The sequence below is a fragment of the Balaenoptera physalus genome, assembly GCF_965194825.1.
Source record: "Balaenoptera physalus genome assembly, chromosome: 5".
Taxonomy (NCBI): Eukaryota; Metazoa; Chordata; class Mammalia; order Artiodactyla; family Balaenopteridae; genus Balaenoptera; species Balaenoptera physalus.
In genome coordinates this window covers 148,673,529-148,697,674 of record NC_138884.1, presented here as the reverse complement: position 1 = coordinate 148,697,674, position 24,146 = coordinate 148,673,529, and the positions used below count along the sequence as shown (strand labels likewise).

Here is a 24,146-nt window from a genome sequence, read left to right as displayed (position 1 = left end):
GTTACACTTCCTTCACAGTTTGTTTTCTATTTTAGGCAGCCTTGCCGTCTCTAACAAACCCGCCTTCTCTGAGTCCAATCCGACGGAAGGGAAAAGACAAGGAACCCGGAGAGCAGGTGTCTGTACCCGTGAGTCCCAAGAAAGGCGGTGAGGCCAGTCCAGGTGTGAGGCCACGGCGGGGGAGGGGGAGGGGACGGGCTCGGGGGGGGCCTGTCTGTATTACAGTGGTTTAGGACTAAAGCTTATGTTCATGTCAAGGTTAATATTACAACTTGGTAGTTTTTGGAAATAAAATACATAGCAATGAAGCCAGAGAAATGGTTTCCCCAGGTGTGGTTTCAGGTATTGAACATTACTTACTGAGTGTACACAGACCACATTTTGGTCTTACGCACATCTGAGCGTTGCTTGCCAATGTGGGGTCCCAGCCGCCTGCAGGTGTCTGGCCCACAGCAGGGCGCCGCGCCCCACGCTTCCCATGCTGTGCCTCCTCCCTTCTCCTCTTCTCACTGATTTTCAGTAAGGGAGGGGGTGTAGACAGCTAGGAATAGAGTGGGGTGACATTGTTGATTCTGATGTGTGGAGAATTCTGAAATAGGAGATGGAAATTTTACATGTGGAAGGGCTGAGGGAGAAGTAAAGTGGGGATAAAATCATCTGAGTGAGACGAACCTGAGAAATTGACAGACACTTGGAGGGGACAGTCTTGGAACAGAAGGGGCCAGAGTGACCATTGACTCTGCCTGTGACGTATGCGGTCCGTGCCGCTCTTGGTGGGCACAGAGCAGAGGCGACCAGACGCCTGTCTGCTTGTGCTGCCACCAAGTCCGTTCACATGCCACCTCACAGTGCCGGGGCCGGACATGACTCTCCCGTTCATTTTGCTTATAAAGCGTTTATGCTAAGCATTTTATTAATTTTAAAACTTTATTTAATTTTTTGGCTGCACTGCATGGCTTGTGGGGTCTTAAGTTCCCCGACCAGGGATTGAACCTAGGCCCCAGCAGTGAAAGCATCAAGTCCTAACCACTGGACCGCCAGGGAATTCCCTATGTTAAGCATTTTAAAAGAAACTATTTTCTCAGTATTGATAACGATACCAGTGGAAGATTTACCAGCTAAAAAGCTTCAGAACTCTATAAATGCAAAGTTGTCAGTATGTGACTGATAATCTTTCTGATGGATTGAATAAACTAAGGACCCCAAATCACAAATCTTTAAGACCTTACACGGTGCTTGGCATTTAATATTTAGTATCAGCTTAATGATAGTGTGTGTACCCTTACGGTTTTCAGAGCACGTTCACGTCACCCCTGTTTGATTGCTTACAGGGCTCCTGACCTAAGTCGACCAGAGGTCAACCCCGTCGTGCCCCTGGGAGCCTTGTGCTCCGAGAGGTGTTGAGATTGACTGACGGTCACGTCAGTTGGGAGCCTTGTGCTCCGAGAGGTGTTGAGATTGACTGACGGTCACGTCAGTTGTTCCTCTGACTCACAAACAGGCAGCCGGGCCAAAGCAAACACATAATAGCATCACACTGCTTTTCTTCTTTTTCTTCTTTCTGTTTTATTTTGTCATCTTTTGGGCGGTACTTAGAGTCTACTTATGTCCATTAGTCAATTTCTTGTTATTGCTGATTAATCAAAAAGTCAGGAAAAATTTGAATTTTATCCTACTAGAATACTATAAAAATAATTATTACTAGCAATCTCTTTTAAACTTGGCGTGTGTTTACTTTTGATCTAAAAGTTTATTTTGTGTGGTGTGTTTAAAGCCTCTCGACCATCTGAAACCTCAGGGCCTGTTGCAGCAACCAAGTCCTCGTCACTGGGGAGTTTCTATCACCTTCCTTCTTACCTTAAATTGCACGATGTCCTGAAAGCTACACACGCAAACTACAAGGTACTGCTTCTTTTGTAAAAATACACTCATTCACACATTTCAGAGGATTGTCGATATTTTTCTTAAGATTGTAGCTTATAGACGTACACATATAAGTAAGTTAGGCCTTTGGGGTATGAGTTACAATTAGCTTTTTCAACTTTGTCTTTCAGCTTTGTTTACGGTAGCTTCCATCATACAAAAGTTTAGGATTTTCATTGGAAAAGAGATGTCTTTATGATTTATTGATGCCGTGTCTGGGCGTCCCAAGATCGCCCACTTTCAGAGATCCGCTAGAAGGTCTTGTGGGACTGAGCATGTGGTTGTACTCACAGCGAGGGCTCCTCACGGCAGGGCGGGGAGGACACACAGCCAGCCCCTAGGGGAAGGACGCCGGCGGAGTCTGGAGCAACCTCTGCCCCCCATGAGGGCCACTCGGAGGACCCCACCACCCCCGCCCTCAGCTAAAGTGCAGCTGCGTGCTGGTTACAGAGGCTCCCTCTGCCTTCACAAACCAAAATTCACACTTGCAGAGGAGAGCAGGGGTCCAACATCAACACATTGTTTGCTAAGGCAGTCCAGGCACAGTGAGCCACCCTTAGTGCTCAGGGCAAGTCTGACGTCAGTCTAGGGAACTGTTTACTGGCTGAGTTCCCAGGCACCCCCGAGGGCCAACCTTGCAAGCAGCTTTCTGGAAGGATAGCGGTCTGCTCTGTTGTTTCTCTTGCACAGGTATGTTTCTTACTTAGGACTTTCTCATTCTGAGATGATGATGATTATTATATTTTATTTATTTATTTTTTTGGCTGTACCGCGTGGCTTGCGGGATCTCAGTTCCCTGACCAGGGATTGAATCCCGGCCACAGCAGTGAAAGCCCAGAATCCTAACCAGTAGGCCACCAGGGAACTCCCCTTATTCTAAGATTATTAAGGAAAATCTCCCACGGTTTCATTTAGGGCTTTTCCTTTTTTTCTTCCATTCAGTTTTTTGTGTTTAGACTATTCTGTCTGCAATTTGTTAGATATGAAGCATGCATCTAACAGTTTTTTTTTCCAGCTACCTAACCAGTTGCCCCTACAGTTTCCCAAATAGTCCATTTTCTGGCACTAATGGGTTTGAAATACTACCTTTATCACATACTAAATTCTCATAGTTCTATATTTCCATTTACTACTTTATTTTATCAGTCTGTCCATCTGTTCATCCATTAGAAGCACACTTCCTGATTATTGTAGCTTCATAATATATTTTTGAGGCGATCAGTTACCCCATTTTACTTTAGAATTTCCCTGGATATTCTTATTTATTTTTGCATATGAACATGAGAATAAGCTTATCTAATTCCGAAGGAAGTTGAGAGTTTTTCCCTTGGGATTGTGTTAAATCTGTAGATTAATTTGGGGAGAACTGATATCTTAGATGTTAAGCCTGCCTGTCCAGAGTGTGAGATGCTTTTTTGCGTATTGGAAACTTCCTGTATGTGCCTCAGAAGCACATAAAATTTAAAGAATTTTAAAAGTAATTTTAAAAGATACTTCACATAGATCTTGCACGTTTTTTCATAAATGTGACCCATAGTCATCCTTTTTTTATTACTAATAGGTACATCTCAATTTTTTTAAAACCATTTACAAACTTTATCTGGTTTGTTTTCTGAAGGATATAGATAATTTTTAAAGATAAAAGATTTGGAGGCTCTCTTTAGCCGGATGTTTCTCATGTCAAGCTCTAAAGTAGAGGAGGGTATGTTTAAAATCCCACACAGAGAAGATGTTACCTTTCCACCTGTTTTCAGCGTACGCCATCTTCAGTTCTGGGGGACCCCCCCGCCCGTGTTCTCCGCAGCATCCCCCCATCCTCTCCTCCCTCTACATCGTCTCCCTTCCTGAATGCCCTGGACTCCAAGGTGGACCCCTTTACTCTTGGCCCCCCTGGAGCCTCGGAGTCCCGCCTCCGGGTTGAGTTGCTGTGCGCAGACTCTGTGTGTGTGCTTGGAGCGGCTGGCGTGTCCTGAGATCTTTCATCACCGCCTCCTCACCTCCTCCGCTGCCCCACTGGGTGTCCTGCTCTCCCGCTCTCCATTGTTTGCTTGACCCTTGGGCTCCCCCCTGCTTTATTTCCCAGTCTCCAAGTCCTTCTTCAGCTCTCCTCAGAGCCCTTTGATCCTAGTTCTCACATCTGTTCGCTCTTCGGGAAAGGCCTTCCCTGCTCGTTCCCCGACCGCCCACTCCACGTCCCGTGCCTGCCGGAGGTGAACCCCTGCCCTCCTGCTTTCCCTGGGTCTTTGGGGGTCTCGCTCCTGGATTTTTCCTTCCTTCCTTGGCCTGTTGTGAACACCCTCAGGTGGACGTGACAGTGGTCACAGAGATCCACTTACATGTTCATTTTCTGTGTCTGTCTCTCACCTGCTTTCCTCTCCCTTTGCCCAGAAAGTGTTTTCTCTTTCATCAGGGGTGGTTAGATTTTATTTCACTGAGCAAATTCCTTTCTACTTATTGTAATGTTTTTCTAGGATTTTTGCCAGTTTTTATTCTCAGTCAATCACTCCCCCTCACCCTTGTTCTTATATATTATATCTTTGGCCCTGACCCTTCTCTCAGTCTGTTAAATGGGGGAAATTGCTACATAATTTAATTCAGTTGGGTCCTCTAGGATCTTAACTTAATATCTCTTAAGACTAATTTAATATTTTGTTGTAGCCAGACTGAAAGGTTGTGTCTGAATTTGATAATGATTTCCCCCAGGGATCTTAATGGATGGAAGAGGACATGTGTTTTATATTTTTTGATATGCTGCTTATCAGGCACTGGTTATGATGGGCATTAAACATTCTTTTTCTCATTATGATAGAAGGTTAGGAATTATTTCTTTCAGTAGCGTCAGTATATGTTAGAAGACGCCTTTGAAAATAGTGTTTATATAGCTATCCGGAAGAGTAATTTCCTTTCCAAGGCATTTCCCAGTGCTAAAAACAAGCAAACAAACAGAAACCGCCCCCCCCCCCCACCACCCCGCCATGGTGAGTGTCACGCTGCCTCGCGGAACACACCACAGCAGACGGTGTGTGCCTGTCTCAGGTGACCGGGAGGCTGCCAGTAGTCATGTGTTCCTTCTCTCCCTCCACTGTCCCAAGGTCACCTTGGATCTTCAGAGCAACACCGAAAAGTTTGGGGCTTTTCTGCGCTCTGCCTTGGATGTTCTCTCTCAGATTCTAGAGTTGGCGACACTGCAGGACATCGGGAAGGTTTGTGTTTCCTTTCTTCTCGTTGAGCTGTAGCTGGCACGCTTGAAGTGTACCCTGGGCAGAGTGCCTCCAGGGCGAAACCCCACCATCCCGGCACATTCACAAAGTGGGGAGAAGGTTCTGCAGTCTGGGCACTTGAGTCTGATTCTCGTCTTAGCCTGAAGTTGCCAGGGGCGGGGTTCTATTTGTATCCTGTTTTCACTTTTTTGCTGTAAATTAGCTCAGACCCAGATGAATTTAAAAATCGGTGGGTTTAAAACTGTTGACAGAGTCCTTTACTTTATTTGACCTTCGCACATGGCAAGGTCAGAGCAGTCTCGGGGGTGTGGCTTGTTCCTCTGGTGCCTCAGGAAGCAGCAGAGCTGTGCTTGAGGCTCGTGGACGTCGGTTCCAAGCCCAGTAACCTCCCTGCACCACCCTCATGTTGTGGGGACACGTTCAAGCACACGGGAGAGTTAAGAGGTCGTGTGGTGAGTGCCCGAGTCGTGTCCACGACCAGATCCGGCAGTTACTGTTTTGTCCACTTGCTCTGCTGTGTTTGGATCCAGCTGTCCAGCTACCAGGGCATCTTAGTTTCTAATGAATTTCAAAGTGAGTTACCAATAGCCCTCCTTAAACGTTTGTCTCCTAGAAGTGGAATACAGTGAAGTTCCTTTGTTTTCATTTCTCTCCATCTTTTTCTCGATATGCATAAAGCTTACCTGGCTTTAATCATTGTACACATTGTCTTCTGTTTCTCCTCACTGTCCCTTGTACTTTTTCCACATGTCAACTCAGTGGGTCGGAGCAGTGCTTAGTCCAGGGCTAATTCTTCCACCACCGAGGCAAGACCTCCCTGGTTCTAGCCGGTGCCCCGTAAACCCGGCTGGGGAGAGCAGTCACCGTTCCAGCCCTGTGTGAGTTCGGAGCGCTGTGTCCTCTGACCCTTCCTTACGCACGTGTTGAGCAGTTCCCAGGGCCTCCCCCGGTCTACAGAATCCTCTCTGGGAGCTCTCTCTTCTTTGGAACCCTCACCGTTTCCGCTTCCCTGGACTCTCAGCTCCTCCTCGACTCGGGGGGTCCCCTGAGCTCTGCTCTGTCCCTCGCCCTTGTGCCACCACCCAGGAGCTCTCTGAGGGCAGTGAGCTGGGGCAGGCGTGGGACTGACTTGCTGGTGTCCCATTTCTCAGGGATCCCTGTCCTCCAGTGCCTCCCGGTCACTGTCTTGGAACCCTGGTTTCATATATTCATATATTGGGTCATTTTGGTTGTTTGGCTGTAGGGTAAATCTGGTCCCTCTTACTCCATATTGGCCAGGAGTGGAAGTCTCCATCATATTGTATGTTAATATTCGTGCCCGGGACTTGTTTCCTTGAAGGCCACTAACAGCAGCATCCTTTTCTCACCTGTTTTCAGTGCCTAACTCAGTTTCTGTTGCACACGGAGCATTTCATACGTGTTTGTTAAGAGACATGGTTCTTTGTTAGGCAACTTGTGATGTGAAGGCTCTGGTTGTAATTCTTCCGGTTCACACTTCTTAGTTGCCTGCTATGAGCTAGTGAAAACAAGGTGACATGGAACAAACTCAACCCTGCAGAGTATAGCCTTGGATATCTAGTCTAATAGGAATAAATCAGAATCTTAAAAATACATGGTCCTGAGTATTTGAAATCAACAGAAATCTGTTGCTTTTTAGTGCAGGAACTTATACCAAACAAATGAAGTGAGGGGCCTTTTCAATGTAGTTGGTCTGATAGAAGCAGTGTCTGGGGACCAGGTGGGTGGTGAGGGGGGAGCTGCTGATGCTGGTGCCTGGACCGGTTCATGTCTTCAGGGGCACCTTGGATAACATGGACCTCATTCCTGAGGCTGGTAAAAACAGTTTGTGAGAACAGTCATTTGAAGGCAGTCATTTTGGTCATTTTTGCAGGTTGCTGTCAGACACAGGACCTTACTCTAAAGGGAAATGTCTAGGGCTTTTTGTGGTAAATCACACTTGATGTAGTATGTGCTACGTTCAGCTGAACCTCTGCAGGGGCCCCACAAATGCAGCAGGGCTTTCACTCCTCTGTAGACTCTGAGCTCCTGCCCTGACAACAGGGCTGGATGCCGAGGGCACAGCAGATCCTTGATGCACAGTTTCTGGATAAGTGAGAGAAAGAAAGAATGTATAAATGCATGAAAGGAAGGGTGAGACATGGCTCCTTAGATTTCCATGCTTTTTACTGACTTTCTCTGCTCGCAGTACGTGAAAACCCTCTTCTGACTGTCCTCTGATGTTTACTGTGTACACAATTTAAACGGAAGCTGTCCAGTGGCCTGCTCTCCGTGCAGAATTCACCACAACAAGTATCTGTGAATTGCTTACTTTAATGCCTTGCTGCCTGTCCTTTGCAGTGTGTTGAAGAGATCCTGGGGTACCTGAAATCCTGCTTCAGTCGAGAACCAGTGATGGCAACTGTTTGTGTCCAGCAGGTCAGAAAGCAGTTTCTTTTAAGCCCTTCGCCCCGGCACGCTGGTGTAATGCTGCCCGTCGTTCAGAAGGTGGTGCTGGTGGCGCATCCGGCGGCCCCGCCTGTCCCGCCTGTGCTCACTCCGCTGTTCTCCGGCCAAGAGGGGTGTTCCTCCCTCACGGTCCAGGAGGGGGAGGCCCGCCCCCGTGGGGGCAGAGGATCTCAGAAGCTGTGCTGGCCTCTTGTCACTTAACTGGTGTCCTAGTATCCCTCCACTGTCCTGCGCAATCTGAAGTTTTGCTAACATACCCAGTTATATATAGGTGGGTTTGATATTTGTGTGGGAGATTCTGTGTTACTTCAGATGTTGATGGCTTCAATTCTTCCACTCTAGCTGTTGAAGACTCTCTTTGGGACAAACTTGGCCTCCCAGTTTGATGGCTTATCTTCCAACCCCAGCAAGTCTCAAGGCCGTGCTCAGCGCCTTGGCTCTTCCAGCGTGAGGCCGGGCTTGTACCACTACTGCTTCATGGCTCCGTACACCCACTTCACCCAGGCCTTAGCCGACGCCAGCCTAAGGAACATGGTACAGGCAGAACAGGACCACGACACCTCAGGGTAACCTTCTGATAGTCTCCTGTGTTCAGAGAACTCTAGAAAATGTGGTTGCTGCAAAGATGCTGAAGGCATGGCCCTGCCTCCAGAGAAGCATGTGGTCCAGGGGGTGAGATGGATTGCGGGCACTTCAGTGTCTCGGCGGGGCTGGGCTGGGGGAGAGGAGTGCTGAGCGGGCTTCCCGGGAAGCGCACTCACTGCTGATTAGTCAGCCAGCCAGAAAGGGGACACGCTATTCCCCAGGGTGCATGACGACATTTCCCTTTAGAGTAAGTTCCTGTGTGTTGGTGGCACTTTGGGGGCCTGTAACTCAGGTGGCTCAGTAGTGCTAGTGTGTAGAGGGCATAGGTATTATTACTCTGTTTTGTAACTTTATGGCTAAAAGTCTATTTTCACTCAAATTTATAGTTGTTTATGGTGCCTGGAATTACAGTAGTTGTTTCTTAAATTACCATCAATTATTAGTGCGTATTTGAGTTACTACTCTGTAGTAACAATAGAATTCCTGTTTTGTTTTTTTTTTCTAAGAATTTTGGTAGGAACTTTATAAACTGGTTTTTCTTTATATAGATGTAGTGATAAAACAGCTACAGTTAAAATACTAGAGTATTTTAGGAAAATGTCCACGTTTCGGGCTTTAATTGGTCATATACTTACTGTTTTTCCAAGTCTCAGGAATAAGGTTCTTTAAATACTTTGTCTAATAATATGGGGTATAAATAAAACAAGCAAGTGTCTGATTACTGTCGTTTAATATTGTGTTTCTTAAAAAGAAAAGGGTATAATTGATGTAAATATCTAAAGAAACTTTTTCCCAAGGAAATCAAGTGGTGTCTTCTAAATCACTGAATCTTTCAAATGACCATCACCTCTCTGGCCCCACTACACACGGGGCTGAGTGGTGAGTTTCCTGTAGCAGAGGAAGGCTCTGTCTCGGGTAGCCTGCTACAAGTGACAAGGTTTGATGGCTGTCGGTCAGCTGTAAACTCTGTTTCGTCTAATTATCTTCACTAAAAGAAGAGCTTGATGCCGCTACATTGAGTGGCTATTACAGTTCTTTCTGACTCTAAAAGGCTCTGATTTTGTGAATTTGAATTAGTTTGACCTGGAGTATAGCTGGATACATAGGAGAGTATTTAAGGGTATTCTTTGCTCACCTTTCTTTCTGCCTGGCAGGTGGTTTGACGTACTCCAGAAGGTGTCTACCCAATTGAAGACAAACCTCACCAGTGTCGCAAAGAACCGTGCGGACAAGGTAACCGGGAGCCGGCAGGTGCACGCTGGGCACGTTCCAGGTTGGGGGCTTCAAGCTGGCTGTAGTGGAAGACTCACTTACAGATTCTTGCTTTCTCTTTTTTTTTGTAGAATGCTATTCATAATCACATTCGTTTATTTGAGCCTCTTGTTATAAAAGCTTTAAAACAGTACACGACAACAACCTCTGTGCAGTTACAGAAGCAGGTTTTGGATTTGCTGGCACAGCTGGTTCAGTTACGGGTTAATTACTGCCTTCTGGATTCGGATCAGGTTTGTCGCTTTTATCTTTCATCTACCGTACCTGTTCATAATTTAATAAAAATGAACTTAAAAAGACACTGAAGTCTACCTTAAAGAAATGCGCCGTGTTTTTTCCCCACCAGTGGCTGCATCTCATCTGTCTCACTCACTGGTTGACGCAGAAGGCCTGGCGCGCACAGGCCTCAGCAAGCGTTGCACCCTCGCCCAAGCTCTCCAGGCTAGGGTCAGCCTTTACAAACCTGCCAACGGCTTTGCCCATCCACTCACCCTCCCCAATTCCAAGGTTAATTTGAACTTACATTGTAATTGAGGTTTACTGTTGGGGGGACATTTTTGCAGAATCCAGAGTCTTATTTTAAACAGCTTATCAAGGAAGATCAGTTTCAAGCGATCTAAAGTTAGCTCACCTATTTGAAAGGGAATGTGATCTGTTGGGCAGTGGCTGACCCCCGGCCCCTGGGTCCCTGCGTGGCGGCTGTCTGAGCCGGCCCTGAGTGTCTGTGCTCGCTTCTACCAGGTGAGACCTCCCTGCCATGCCTTCCTCTGGCGGGTACGACTCTGGAAAGCTGTATCATTTTGTGATGCGAATTCTCTTAAAACAAGCGTCATGCCAGCCAAGTTCACTGCAAAGAAAGTTGCCTTTACGTCGTCAAAATGTGACTGTCATTGTTGGGCTGTGATTTGGGGCTACTTGCCTATGAGATAGGAAATGTTTTGCGATAGAAATACTGCAGTTCTCCATTCCCTTCTAGACGCCACTGTATCTGTGGTGTAGCACTGTCGTTGAGGCGATCCTCTCTCGACGCTTACGTATCAGGTGGGGACTTTAGAAAGATAGAAGAAAGCAACAAAAATCACTCCGTTTTGGAGAAGGGCTCTGTGTGGCATGACTGAAGAGAGAATTTGATAAAGGCCTGTCTGACCAGGGTACGGCCGAGTGGGGAGCTGTGTTCTTTCTCTGTCCACTGACGGCAGCCCCAGCAGAGACCGGTCTCGAGCCACCCACTCTGTTTTGACCCAGCATTTTCATTGTCCCGCCCTCTGCTCTGGTTCTCGGAGGAAAATCATCCAAAGAGCCGTTTCCTTCCTTGGGGACGACGCTCACCGCGGGACGGTTCCCGTGCTCCGACGCGGGGGCTTGGGTGAGGAGAAGCCCTCATCTGAAGTGGGGGGCAGCCGTGGCCGAGAGGGAGGCAGGCGCGGGCACGCGAGGGGAGCCTGGGCAGGTGGGGCCTCCCAGGGCTGCCCCAGTGCCTGCTGCTCTGGGGGAGAGCAGAGCCCGGGCTGGCTCCGCTCTCGTCAGGACACGGGCCGCCTTTCTCCGTTTCCCCGTTCTGACTCGTCGTGGGAGGAAACTGATTCTCTCAGGTGGTGGCTGGTCTCTGCTGGGGCTGCCGTTAGTGGACAGAGAAAGAACACAGCTCCCCACTCGGCCGTACCCTGGTCAGACAGGCCTTTATCAAATTCTGCCTTTAGTCATTCTACACAGAGCCCTTCTCCAAAACGGAGTGATTTTTGTTGCTTTCTTCTCTCTTTCTAAAGTCCCCATCTGGTACGTAAGCGTCGAGAGAGAATTCCGTGCTGTGCTCGTCACTGGGCATGCGCAAAGGTGGTCTGACACGCGGGCCTCGCCGCGAGCCCAGCACTTTCTGCCTCTTACTTGGTGGCGTTAGGTTTTCTTGCCATGGGCGCTCTTGCCCCACGTTTGTTCCGATTTGTTTCTGTCACTCAGCGCCCTTTCCCCCCAATTCTTAGGGTTCAGTACCTTGACAGTTTTTACGGACAAGGATAGAAAACTATCAATAGAACAGGGAAGTGATTTAACTCAGTGCAGATAGTGATTTACTGAGCACCTGCTGTGTGTCTGTGTCACACCCGGGGGCGAGGAGGACACTGGAGATAAGCTCCATGCTTCAGGTTGGAGAGTGAATTTGGGCACTTGGAACGTGACACAGAACTGGCTGTAAGCCAGTCGCGACGTCCTGCCTCTGCTTCTCAAGGCCACCCTCCCCTCCGCACCCCTCGGTACCCGGCTCCTTTGAATGTTGGGGGGTGTGGGGCAGAAGTTGGACTCACTTGGGCATCTTTATTCCTAAGCCAGTTTCAGGAAATCCGTGCTATGCGGCTTGCCGTGAACTGGAGCAAACGAGGCCTGCTGCTGTGCCTTTTGGGTGCTGCCTAGTGGCTCCTGGAATTTATCTTTGTTTTTCCCAGCAGGTTTCACCTCAGTGTTCAGTAAATGTGTTTAGAGGGATTTCTGGAAGTGTCTTGAAATTATCTAGTCTGACAGTAGTGACAGTAGAATACGTTTGAGTTCTTGTACACAAACAAATTTACTGTCAGGAAACTTGTTAAAGGTTTATACAAATGAGTATGAAGAAAAATAACCTAATTTGCACATTTTAATTATTGATGTAAAAATTTTATTTTCCTGCCTGTAGGTGTTTATTGGATTTGTGCTGAAGCAGTTTGAATACATTGAAGTAGGCCAGTTCAGGTAATAGCGTTTTGTTATTTTAGATTTCTTGTTCTTGTTATGTAATTACATGTAATTTTATGTTATGTTATGTTATCTGCCGCACCGCACGGCATACGGGATCTCAGTTCCCTGACCAGAAATCGAACCCGTGCTCCCTGCATGGAAGCATGGAGTCTTAACCACTGGACCGCCAGGGAATTTCCTACATGTAGGATGAGCATTTATTTTAAAGGATTGTTAGGCATTTTTTTTTTTTTTTTAATTTTTGGCTGCGTTGGGTCTTCGGTGCTGCGTGCGGGCTTTCTCTAGTTGCGGCGAGCGGGGGCTACTCTTTGTTGCGGTGCACGGGCTTCTCATTGCGGTGGCTTCTCTTGTTGCAGAGCACGGGCTCTAGGCGGGCGGGCTTCAGTAATTGTGGCATGTGGGCTTCAGTAATTGTGGCTCGTGGGCTCTAGAGCACAGGCTCAGTAGTTGTGGTGCACGGGCTTAGTTGCTCTGCAGCATGTGGGATCTTCCCGGACCAGGGCTCGAACCCGTGTCCCCTGCATCAGCAGGCGGATTCTTAACCACTGCGCCACCAGGGAAGCCCTGTTAGGCGTTTTTGCTAAGCATTATTTTTAATGGAAATCTGATTAACATGCTGTGGATTTTTGTTTCTTCTAAAAATTAATGAATAAGTATCTCAAGACGTGTTGAGAAGTAGTTCTGCATTTGATAATCACGTGTGTTGTCAGTTTTCATTTCATATTTCAAAGCATTTAATTATAATAGTTTTCTAAATGAAATCTCATTTGATAGAGCACTAATTTTTCTAATCTTAGAGAAGTTTTTGAATACAGTTGTCTTTAATAAAGGTAATTATTATGCACTGTACTTATATTAATTGCAGTTTTTCTTTGCTAGGCTGTAAGGTTTGAATACTTCCTCCTATAAGTATAATTATAGAAAATTAAAATTCTTTAGTTTCTGAACTAACTGATAAGTAGTTAGGGAAACATAGTGCAGAAGAAAGTGTTCTGAGAGTCCCCTGGGTCTGGAGGCCCAGTTTCTTGTTCTCGACCATGTGATTCGAGGCAGGTTACTTTTTCTCCTGTTGGGCGCCTTCTCCAGGCCCTCACTTAGCCCAGGTGCCCCAGAGGACGTGCTGGCCCCACCCCGAGCCGGGCACACGGAGGACGTCAACTGGACTAAACTGGGTCCCGGGGGTCCTTCAGCTCAGCGCCCGCTCATCCCGCCTCGCGCTGTCCCGTTTCCTCACACGTGCTCTCTCAAGTCTGAATCAAGAGTAATTTCATGCTGTTTGTATTGATTATGTTTCTTCATTTTAAAAGGAAGCATCTAAATGGATGTTTTTGTTTCTAGGGAATCAGAGGCAATTATTCCGAACATCTTTTTCTTCCTGGTATTACTGTCTTATGAACGCTATCATTCAAAACAGATCATTGGAATTCCTAAAATCATCCAGCTCTGTGACGGCATCATGGCCAGTGGGAGGAAGGCTGTGACACACGGTAACGGGACAACCTTTCACTGGGGTCTTCAGTGGTCATGATGTGCTGACACCACCTTCCACCTGTGGGGACAGCTGCCCAGCGCTCTGTAGGCTGTGCGTGTGTGCGTGTGCGCATGTGCACTCTAGTTAGAGATGTTTACAAAAAAGGAGAGAGCACACACTCTTTACTCTCAGGAATGTATGATCCACTTAGGTAAACACAGACAGTGAGATAATCTAAGGTGCACATAGAGTCTGACATAAATACTCTTGTCTATCCGTGTGAAACAAAGAATTTTAGAGTCCAGCTTCTGTGAGGACATTGGATTTCTCGTCCAGTGGTATTGGAAGGTATAGTTTGGCCTTGATTCAGGGCCTTCTGTTTTGCCTGGTTATTTCATAGAAGCTTAAGTGAGGTCCACAGGCGACAGTCAGCTGCTCGGGCAGCCTCCTTCCCACCTGTGGAATGAGGTGGTGTGGTTTAGGAAGGAGCTGTGAATCTTTCTTTGCACTTTTTAAACTGCTCTTCCTACCGACTCCTCTCTGGCTCCATCGTCAGGAATCTGTGGGCTTTTGAACTGTGATTGGGGTGCCTCCCGAGACCTCGGCTGGCTGCTGCACCCAGGGTCCCTGTGCCGCGTACCGCAGTAGGGCGACCAGCGAGCCGTGGTGCCGGGGCTGTGGAGGGGCTCGGCAGTCACCATTTCCACCGCAAGACGGTCACCTTAGCCATGGCCTTGCTAGGGCTCAAATCCATGCCTCAGCAGAGGGGTACATGACTGCACGTATGGACTTGGGGTCACTGGATAGAGTTGAAGGTGCAAACGGCAAATAGAGGGATGACTGAGGATTCCCAGATCAGAGCGTCTTTGGATAGAAAATTGATGGGCAGCCAGACCGCCCTGCTCTCTACTGGGAAGCCTGGTTGTCTGTAGAAAACTCAGCAAGTGTGTCGTGTGTGTGTGCGTCACTGAGGGTGAGAGAGTGTGCCTTTCAGTAATCTTGGTGACATGACTGGGCTGATCCTTCTCAATGAAAGGCCTTTCTTAGTTTGTTTAAGTGGTGGTGTGAGGCAAAATAATTTACTTTGCTCTTTTGGAGAAAGACACGACTTGGGGGAAAACACATGGTCTAATGAGAGAGTGACTTTAATTGCTTGAAACAGTATAGAAATCTAATAGTTTGACTAAATGTTTTCCATTGAAAAAGCATTTGTTCTCTCTTCAGGTAAATCTTTAAGTAGGTTATGCATGAGGATAGAATGTTGCCATTTTGGTTAGTTGGAAGGTTTTATTATTTTGAATTTGACTTTTGAATTTGCGTCTCTTTGTGTCAGAAATAATGTTATGTCACAGAAACCCTAGTTTTTTGGTTTTTTGTTTTTTAAAAATTTCACAACATTATCAAGTGTCAGAGGAAGACCCATGGCCTTCCAAGGATGGTATGCAGGTGCTTTCACGGCGCTCATTGATAACCTTAATTTACCTCTTATCGCAAAGCCAAGTGTGGGTCAGGGTTTCCTTTATTTCTTGAAGATACTTTGGAGGCGTCAGTGCTGTCTTCCGAGTGCACCTGTCACCTACCGCCTTCTTAGTGGCCCTTTTGTGCCTGCAGCCATACCTGCCCTGCAGCCTGTAGTCCACGACCTCTTCGTTTTAAGAGGAACCAACAAAGCTGATGCAGGAAAAGAGCTTGAAACCCAGAAAGAGGTGGTGGTGTCAATGTTGCTGAGACTCATCCAGTACCATCAGGTAAGAGGAGGTGTGGGGCGGTCACTGACCCTTCCTTGTCCCTGCAGGGACAGGAGGAAATGCCACGTGGCCGCTGTCTGCTGTCAGTGTGCCAGCCCTGGGCTCTCGGGCAGGGAGACGCAGGGGGACATAAGGCTTGGTGGGGTCTGTCTTTAAGGCAGTGTGGCCTGGCCGACGGTCACAAGGTCGTTCAAGGCGGTAAACATGATGGAGGCCCTCTTTTCCAAAATGAGGATCAAATACCAGTCAACAATGTCGATCAAAATGGTAGCGTTCTAAAGAATGATTTTTAAAAATCTCAACCTGAAATAATTTAACGACTTTATTTGTACATTTATTTACCACTATGTTGAGGGAGGGCCAGAGTCTTTTTCTTGGTGCTGATTTCTGGCTTCGTTTTCCTTAAGGTGGAGTAGGAATTTCAGGTGGTGTGTGAGGCAGTCTGAAAACAGAAGTCTGGCTTTTTAATGAATTCTCTTCTGTAGCTGGTACAGTTGCCTAGCCCTCACTTATTTTGGTAATTCTTTTTAGCTATTTGTCTTTGAATCTTTATAAAATCGTAAGATTTTCTCATAGAAACACTTTCTTTGTGCATTCTCATTTTGTTTAATCTAGGTAATGTTTAATTAAATGCTTAGTGTTTAATTAAATCCCGTAATTACAATAAAAAGTACGACTACCATAAAGAGGTTTGAGAACCAATAACCGGCTCTTGGCAAGCATGCAGCTTAGTGGGAGGCCTGGAGGGCAGCTCGGCCGGCACGGCGTCCCCAGAGCGCCCGGCCTGGTTTACGGAACGGAGAGGGCGGGTCTTGGGTCAGGAGAGTCGGGATGAGTGCAGAGCGGCCGCTGTCGCGCAAGTGCTGCCCGAAGTGCCCCTCGAAGGGAGAGGCAGCTGTGGAGCGGCTGGCGGCTTTCCAGGGAACGGGCTCAGCCTGGCCGGTACATTCACAGAGCAGACTGCAGGCTTTTCTGCGAGCAGGCGGGTGATAAGCATTTCCAGCTTTGCAGGAGCTCCTCGGGTCTGCTGTCGTTCTGGAAGCCTTCCTGGCAGCATGTTCACGGTGGCCATGTGCCAGGGAGACCATGTGCACCAAAACAGGCTTTTGAGGGTCTCTGTTTAGAAGGGATCACTAACAAACTCGTGCTCACCCAAGGCCAACTCTTCTGAAGTATGGTGTCCTCAGTAGAAGGTGACTTTTGCAGAGATGTTAACACGCACAAAAGCCAGAGGGTGTCTGCACAACAGTTTAGTCAAGGCTGTGCTTGTGTCCTGCCAAAGGTTGAGATGAGTTGGGCTTTCCTTTCGTGCCTTTCCTCTGGTTGTGAGTCTTGTAAAGCCGTAGAGATGGCAGTGCTGTGGTCCTCCTGCGTGTCCCGGGGCCAGGGCTGCATCGGCCCTCCTTGGGGGCACGTGGGCTGGGGTCCGAGTGTCTTCCGGCCGTTCCCTCTGCGCAGGTGTTGGAGATGTTCATCCTGGTCCTGCGGCAGTGCCACAAGGAGAGCGAGGACAAGTGGAAGCGGCTCTCTCGGCAGATAGCCGACGTCATCCTCCCAATGTTGGCCAGGCAACAGGTTTGTGCCCGCCCCCCGCGCGTGGGGTCACTGCGGCACCCTGGAAGTGGGTGAAGGTGCTCGTGAGAGGTGGGCGCTTGTGGTGGGCTTTTCGTCAGATCGTGGTGGGTGCATTTTATGGTCGTTACTGGTGCCGTCTGGGCGAGTGCGGGGCCAGAGGTAGAGACGTCCCCTGGGTCCCAAGGCGCCCCTGGGCAAGTGCCTCCAGGGCTGCGTCCTTTCCTGCTTACACCCTGTCTCCCTCATTCTGCTCAGTCAAACGTCTTCTGTTTGCTCTGTAGGGGAGTGTTTTTCCTTATCACGTATAAAGTAAGTTGGCAGTTATCCGTCATTTAATCAGAATTTCTGTAGTCAAAGGATGCAGTCAGTGGTTTCCACAAGCGCAGTGGAAGGCACTGGTCTGGCTGTGTGTGTAGGATGGAGCCCAGTAGTTGCACGGCTTCTGAACCACTTCTGCCCCCACCCCCCGTTCCCCCAGCCCCCGGCATCGAGGGCAGGACGCTGTGCTCCGGGTGCTGCACCACCCTGGGAACCGGGCAGCAGGGACGCGCTGAAGACGGTCCCTCCAGGAAACCGTCCCAGCTGCTGGCAGAGCTCTGGGTCTGAAGCACTTTGGGTACAGTCAGCAGATGCCTGTTTGTTCATCTGGGTCGGCCCGGCTAGGGAAGCGGGTGCTGTCAGAGTGAGCGTTTAGTTGGAACGGGGTGGGGAGACAGACAGCAGAGGGGAGTAAACTAGTGACGTGTATAAAATGTCAGATGAGAGTGCTGGAGGGAGGGGAGGTCTGTCGGCTGGGGGTGACAGTGTTGAATGGGTGACATCCGCGGGGACTTGAAGGAGGTGAGGGATGAGCCGAGCAGATGCCTGGGGAAGAGCTCTCCGGGGGGAGGACTTGGGGGAACCCTCGGAGGGCTTGGTACAAAGGGGGTCAGGGTGTACTTGAGAGTTGAACAGGCGGGCGGGGGTGTAGGGAGAGCCACTCGTGGCTCAGGGCCCGCGTGGACCGGGGGTGGGAGCGAAGGGGCGAGAAGGGGCGTCTGCTGGACGCAGAACCAGTGGGCTTTGCTGACGGCTTAGGTGGGGTGAGGGGTGTGAGAGGAGGGGCGGGCAGGTGGCTGTAGCGTGATGGCTTTGGGGGGACCGTGGAAGGAGCAGGTTTCGGGAGGAGGTCAGAGCCTGGTTTGGATGTGTTTGGTTGGGACACCGGGTGGCGCCAGGGAGGCTGGAGGAGGCCTTTGGGGTGTGAGCTGGAGGGCAGGCCTGAGGGTGGACGAGGTCGCCGCGGGGCCCAGGGCAGCTGGGCAGTGGGCGAAGGCCGAGCCCCGGGAGGCAAGGGGGCCCGTGGACGAGACGGGGAGGAGCAGGCGGCATGGTGTTCTTAAAACCGAGAAGAAAAGCTGTTTCCCAGAGGAGGGACTGATGGCTGGGAGCTGCTGACGGGCCCAGCAGACGGGCCCTGGGCACTGACCCGCACTTGGCCGCACGCAGGCCCCTGGGGAGCGGCTTTGGTGGGGCGGAGGGAACAGAAGCCCAGCCGGCGTGCGCTGGTGAGAGGGCGGGAGGAGAGGAGGGGGAGAGACGTGGCGGCAGCCGGCCAAGCTGTGGGGGTGGCGAGGGCCAGTGCCCACCCCGAGGGCAAGAGCAGAGGGGAGCTGCCTGTGCAGGACAGGCGGCCGTGCCGTCGTGGCGTCCCTGAGCACCACCAGACTCAGGGCTCCGTGGCCGTGTAGCCGGCAGGTCATAGCCGGAGGGTCGTAGCCGGCGGGTGGGCCCCGGGAAGAGGCTCATCTTCCCACCGCAGAGGGGTGGCTCCACGCCAGGCAGGGCTGAGACCTGCACCTTGAGAGAATCACCCTCTGTGGAGGTGGTACTGTGTGTGTACACACTCGTTAGTAGTGACGAAAATCATCAATAGGGCAGTGGTTGAATGTACTGTGGTAGAGACTTAATTTGGAATATTTTGCAACCTTTCAAAATAATGTTAGGGGGATTTCCCTGCCGTTCCAGTGGTTAAGACTCTGCCCTTTCATTGCAGGGGGCGCCAGGTTCGATCCCTGGGTGGGGAACTAAGATCCTGCATGCCGCGCGGAGAGGCCAACAAAATTAAAAAAATGTTAGGTTTTAAAACCTGTTGCCTTGGGAGTTCTCCATTATATTTTTAATGGAAGAAAGCAGAGACATTTATAACATGATTTTTCAAAACAACTTAAACAAAAATCTCTCTACATGTATAGGAATGTGGAGAAAGTTAACGAGAAATACACTAATTTGCTAACATTTGTTACTACATAGTGGGGTAGGGCTGGGGTGCCAGTAAAGAAAGAAAAAAGATACAGTGTGTATGATAACCATTTAGGTACATTACACGTGTGTAAAGAGATGCGAGAGAGGCTGGTTCCTGAAGTGTTGATGGTGACTGGGTCAGGGCGGTGTGGTTTCAGTTGATATTTTTCATACTTTTACATATTTGAATTTTTTACAGAAAGCATCTATGGTTTATTTAATAAAAATCTAAATGCAAAGATTTCCATCGTGGAAAAAATACAGCTGTTAGTGTTGTTCTAAAAAACATTTACTTGGTTCACTACTGAAGTTAAAATGCATTTAAGTGCGGGGGTGGGAATGATGCATGGTCAAGGTCATTTGACCTTGAGACAACTGATGTGAGGTATAAAAGTTGGCATTTCAGTTGGCTTATGGGAAAACATCTGTGACGTTTAATTGCAACAGATGCACATTGATTCTCACGAAGCCCTTGGAGTGTTAAATACGTTATTTGAGATTTTGGCCCCTTCCTCCCTCCGTCCCGTGGACATGCTTTTACGGAGTATGTTCGTCACCCCAGATACCCTGGTGAGTATCCCGCCTCCTGATGGCGTCTTGGGTTCACCACTGTGTGGGGCACCTGGGGGTTTCTGCTGGGGCCAGGGTGGAGCCTGAGTATTTGCATTTTAAACAGGTTCCCAGATGGTATTGATGCTGCTTGTCAGGGACCACACTTTGAGAACCAATGAGACAGATTTATTGGTGGAATTGTAAAATCAGGGTGATCTTCATAAATGAACTTGGCAGTCAGGAAAACTTCATCCTCTTTTTTCCTTAGCTATCACTTACTTATTCTCCTTCCTTTAGGCATCTGTGGCCACTGTCCAACTATGGGTATCCGGAATCCTAGCCATCTTGAGGGTTCTCATTTCCCAGTCAACTGAAGATATTGTTCTTTCTCGCATTCAGGAGCTTTCCTTCTCTCCATATTTACTCTGCTGTCCGATAATTAGTAGGTTGAGAGATGGGGACAGTCATTCAGTACTGGAAGACCACAGTGAAGGGAGACAAACGAAGAATCTGCCGGAAGAAGCGTTTTCCAGGTATGCTCTGTACCTGAGCCTTCCGCCAGTCCGCGTCCTCAGGCCGCCCTGTGGTGTTTGCGGTCACTGAGTCTCGCTTCAGCTCTGCGAGGTGGTTTAAGGAGTCTGTGTCGGTGTGTTTTCTTTGCCCGGCCTGCCTCACCTGTGGCCCTTGGTCATGCCTGTCTGCAGGCTCTGTCACATCCTGAATCAGACCCTTGTTAAGACTGCACGGCGGTAGTCGGTGGGTGCAGGCGATAAGGGCATGGTTGCCTGCAGAGAATTTGAAAACCTAGGAAAACCCACTGAAAGTCAGTCTTACGTTTATTCCCACCGGGTGCTGGCCACCCTAAACACTGTCAGTAGTAAAATCCCCCTCCCCGCCAGGGTGGAACGCTCGTGCTGCGCTCCCCTGGGTGTACTTGTGGCATCAGATCACGTCTGCCCTTATCAGTTCTTGGGACGCTCCTCGAGGGCGGCGATCACAACTCAGGCACTGAAAAGGCTTGTTGTGTAGACAAGTGTGTATCCACCTTTGCTGGATTCGGGGCGCACGCTGACTTAGACCTCGTAGAGCGGGTGCAGGAAGCACAGTTCCTGAGAACGTGCTCCTTCCTTCCGGGTCCACCGTAATGTCCACGTAGCTGCCCTTGGTTGGTCATCAGGGGAGGCGCCATTGTGTTTGTGGAGATAAATCCAGTGAAACTGCATGACACCCGTTTGTCCGCAGGTTCAGCAAGGCAGCCTGTGGCTCCTGCTGTTACATTTAAGCAGGGGGCTAAAGTGGAGGATACATTAAATTCCTGTGGTGGGTTATCAGCCTGCTTTATGGTTTATAAAGTTTTGAAGAAACCCTGCAGGTCATTTTACCCTCCTGACAGTCCTTTGACGGTGGTATGATTCCTGCCATCTCATTAGTGAGGAAAGTAATACGCAGAGAGGTAAAGTGACTTAATCCAGAGGGCTGGCATTGAACACTTCACTTTACTTGCATTTTTACCCTACTCATATCTACTGTGTATATTACTTTTACGTGTGTGCCTCCCAGAAGTGCTCCGCAGTAGGCACCTACTTCACTGTCACCCTTCTCCCTTTCTTTGAAGGTTTCTGCTACAACTGGTTGGCATCCTTTTAGAGGACATTGTTACAAAACAGCTAAGAGTGGAAATGAGTGAACAGCAGCATACTTTCTACTGCCAAGAGCTAGGCACGCTGCTCATGTGTCTGATCCACATCTTCAAGTCTGGTAGGTGCATCACACTAGTCTTATTAGAGCATCTGTATATCCCCTGCCCTGCCCTGCACACTCTCAGGGTGTAAGGAGGTGCTGCCCAATGTGAGCTCTGCTCTGCTCTGCTCAGTGTGCCTTTGAAGACGTTGTGCTGATGAAAACAGTAAACCTGGGCGCTTCCTCCTGTTTTAAAGATTTGGAAAGTCAAGATGTTTTTGTTGCCTTTACATACGATTGTGGATTAAAAAAGATAGTGCGCTCAAGAGAGAAGTCACAAGATCCCAGCCATGTAGCAAGCATAGGAAGCAACCAGCCCGCCTTAGGACAGTCAGTGTTTTTCAACAGGAATGAGTGTTTTCAAAAGGAATGTCTTGCTAGTTATAGGGTACAGGCATAGCCTTCTTTTCTCAGCAAGAAAAATGAAAGGCAATTCTAATCTCTAGTAAAAACAAACAGCAAGGAAGTCATGGTCCAAATATGAAGCAAATCTGGAAGTGGTTTGAGTCCTGGAAGTACGGGGCTAGGTGCTCTCTTTGGGTGTGACTGCCTCTGGCGTGTTTAATTCTGTTGCCGCATCGTGTATTTCCACGTCTCAGCTCTTTTACTGTGTCGGCTTTGTTTTCTGTGGGGCTCCTTCTCCGTGGCAGAAAGGATGGCCTCTGGTCTCAGCCCCTGCGGGAGTCCTGTGAGGGACTCGTGAGCCCTGGGTGCTCTGGCCAGCCTGGGCTGGGTGAGAGGCTGGACGGCATTCCTTTGGGAGAAAGGGTTACTTTCCAGTCGTAAGGGAAGGGGAGCAGACAGAATCACTGACGGTCCACTGCAGGTGATGAAAGCATACCAAGGCAAGTTTGGAGGTAACCACCACAACTGAAAACAGAATGATAACAAATAGTCGCCTTAAGAGGGATGGGGCAGGGCACTTGTAAAATCAGGAGCCCCCATCTGTTATGGGATTTAAAAATCATGTGTGTATATTACTTTAATACAAATTAAAACACACACATACCCACATACATACCATTAGAGCAGAAGATAGTTACCATTGTCAAACTTCATTCATTCAACAGAGATGTACCGAGTCAGCCGCCACTGCGCTGGGCCCTGGGTGTTCGGTGGTCCGTACAGCTGGCGTGATTCCTGTCTCTGTGGTGCTCAGTCTAGCGGGGCAGACAATACACAGAGATGTCACCACAAGTCTTGCTGTCTCCTGAGAAGGAAACAAAAGCACAGCGACAGCCAGCACAGGGGTGGGCAGTAGGGGCAGGTTCTCCTAGGGGGCTGCTGAGCTAACGCCTGAAGGAGAAGGAGCTGGCCCTTCGGAGAGAGTGTTCCTGCCGAGAGGGGTGAGGGGTCGGAGGGGCTGAGGAGGCGGGCAGGGACCTGGGCTCGCGCGGCCTGGGAGCGATGGAGAAGGACACCTCTTCATGGTTGCTTCACATACCTGCTGTCGCCCTCGGCACAGGCGTGTGGCCAGAATTTAATTTTGATGATGGATTATAGCTTCAAGCCACCTTGCTTACTTACCATTGAAATAATTTTCCTTTTGAGGATCTTTTGATTTATGTCCCACCCACTGCAATAAGTGTAAAGTTGAGAAAATAATTAAACCATATGAAGAATAAGTTGTTTTTAGTATATGGGCCATTTTAATATTTGGCCATCGGTTGGTTTGGGTCTGACACCAGAAGGGTACCAGTTCACATCGAAGGACGGCTTTCTACCTTCTTTGGATAAGAGCAGTGCATTCTGCGGCCTTAGGCGCATCCAAGTGGATTTCCGTGCTGTTCACTCACCCGTTGCTCTAACTTCCTCTTCCTTTTCTCAGAAATCAGGGGAAATACTTTTATGGTTTGTTGCAGTGCTGTCGAGTCCAGCTTCCTGCAGTGTGCAGATGTTCTGTGTCTGCACTAATCCAGTTGCTTCTGGCCACACGTGGCTGATGGGCACTGGAAGTGTGGTATTGTGACTGAGGAGCTTTTGTTCAATCTAATTTTGGTTAAATTTGAACAGCCGTGCATGGAGTGGAATATCGAGAAGGCCGCGCTCTGCTCCGGAGCCCGGGCTGGGTATCGGGGCACGTGGGTTTTGCCACTCGTGTCTTTGGACATTGTTCAGTTGGTCCAGTATTTGTAAATAAGGGGTGTATGGGTGTGTACAAATGTCTATTTCTATCTCCTCGTGTATTTTGATGCCATTTCTTTTAAAGACACCAGGCGGCAGAATTACTGTGTTGGTTTTGAGATAAAATAAATCATCTTGTCTTTTATATAAATAAGGTGTCTTTAGCATCTAAAGTTGGTAATTTTTATTTATGCATTGCTTAAACGATGACAATAATTTCACCTCTCCATTGAAAATTGAGATCTTTGAATTTGCCCATTTCAGGTATTATTTCTTGGAACAGGAACTAGTCTGAGTAATGGTCTTGACCTCTCATTTTCTGTTACCCCTGTTGTTGGGGGTGGGGTATGAATCCCAAAGTCGTTTGCCTATTTCACATTCAATCCAGCATAAACAGAAGAGCCAAGAAAGTTACCTAGTCTCCATTTTATAGGTTCTGGGTAACTAACACCTCGTCCT

At 48.7% G+C, this 24,146-nt stretch overlaps 1 protein-coding gene across 5 annotated transcripts in view; it reads left to right on the top strand.

Annotated features, from left to right (window-relative positions):
• The window catches only part of HTT (huntingtin), a 136,701-nt gene that overhangs the window by 68,112 nt on the left and 44,443 nt on the right, over positions 1–24,146 (top strand). For all 5 annotated transcript variants that reach the window (XM_082464327.1, XM_082464328.1, XM_082464326.1 and 2 more), the window contains 14 exons: positions 36–162; positions 1,775–1,902; positions 5,016–5,126; positions 7,503–7,580; positions 7,953–8,176; positions 9,350–9,428; positions 9,539–9,700; positions 12,133–12,188; positions 13,533–13,681; positions 15,277–15,413; positions 16,872–16,988; positions 19,719–19,841; positions 20,121–20,356; positions 21,439–21,581. In XM_082464327.1, coding sequence (XP_082320453.1) covers positions 36–162; positions 1,775–1,902; positions 5,016–5,126; positions 7,503–7,580; positions 7,953–8,176; positions 9,350–9,428; positions 9,539–9,700; positions 12,133–12,188; positions 13,533–13,681; positions 15,277–15,413; positions 16,872–16,988; positions 19,719–19,841; positions 20,121–20,356; positions 21,439–21,581 — 1,870 coding nt within the window. The remainder of the gene's footprint in view (positions 1–35; positions 163–1,774; positions 1,903–5,015; positions 5,127–7,502; positions 7,581–7,952; positions 8,177–9,349; positions 9,429–9,538; positions 9,701–12,132; positions 12,189–13,532; positions 13,682–15,276; positions 15,414–16,871; positions 16,989–19,718; positions 19,842–20,120; positions 20,357–21,438; positions 21,582–24,146) is intronic.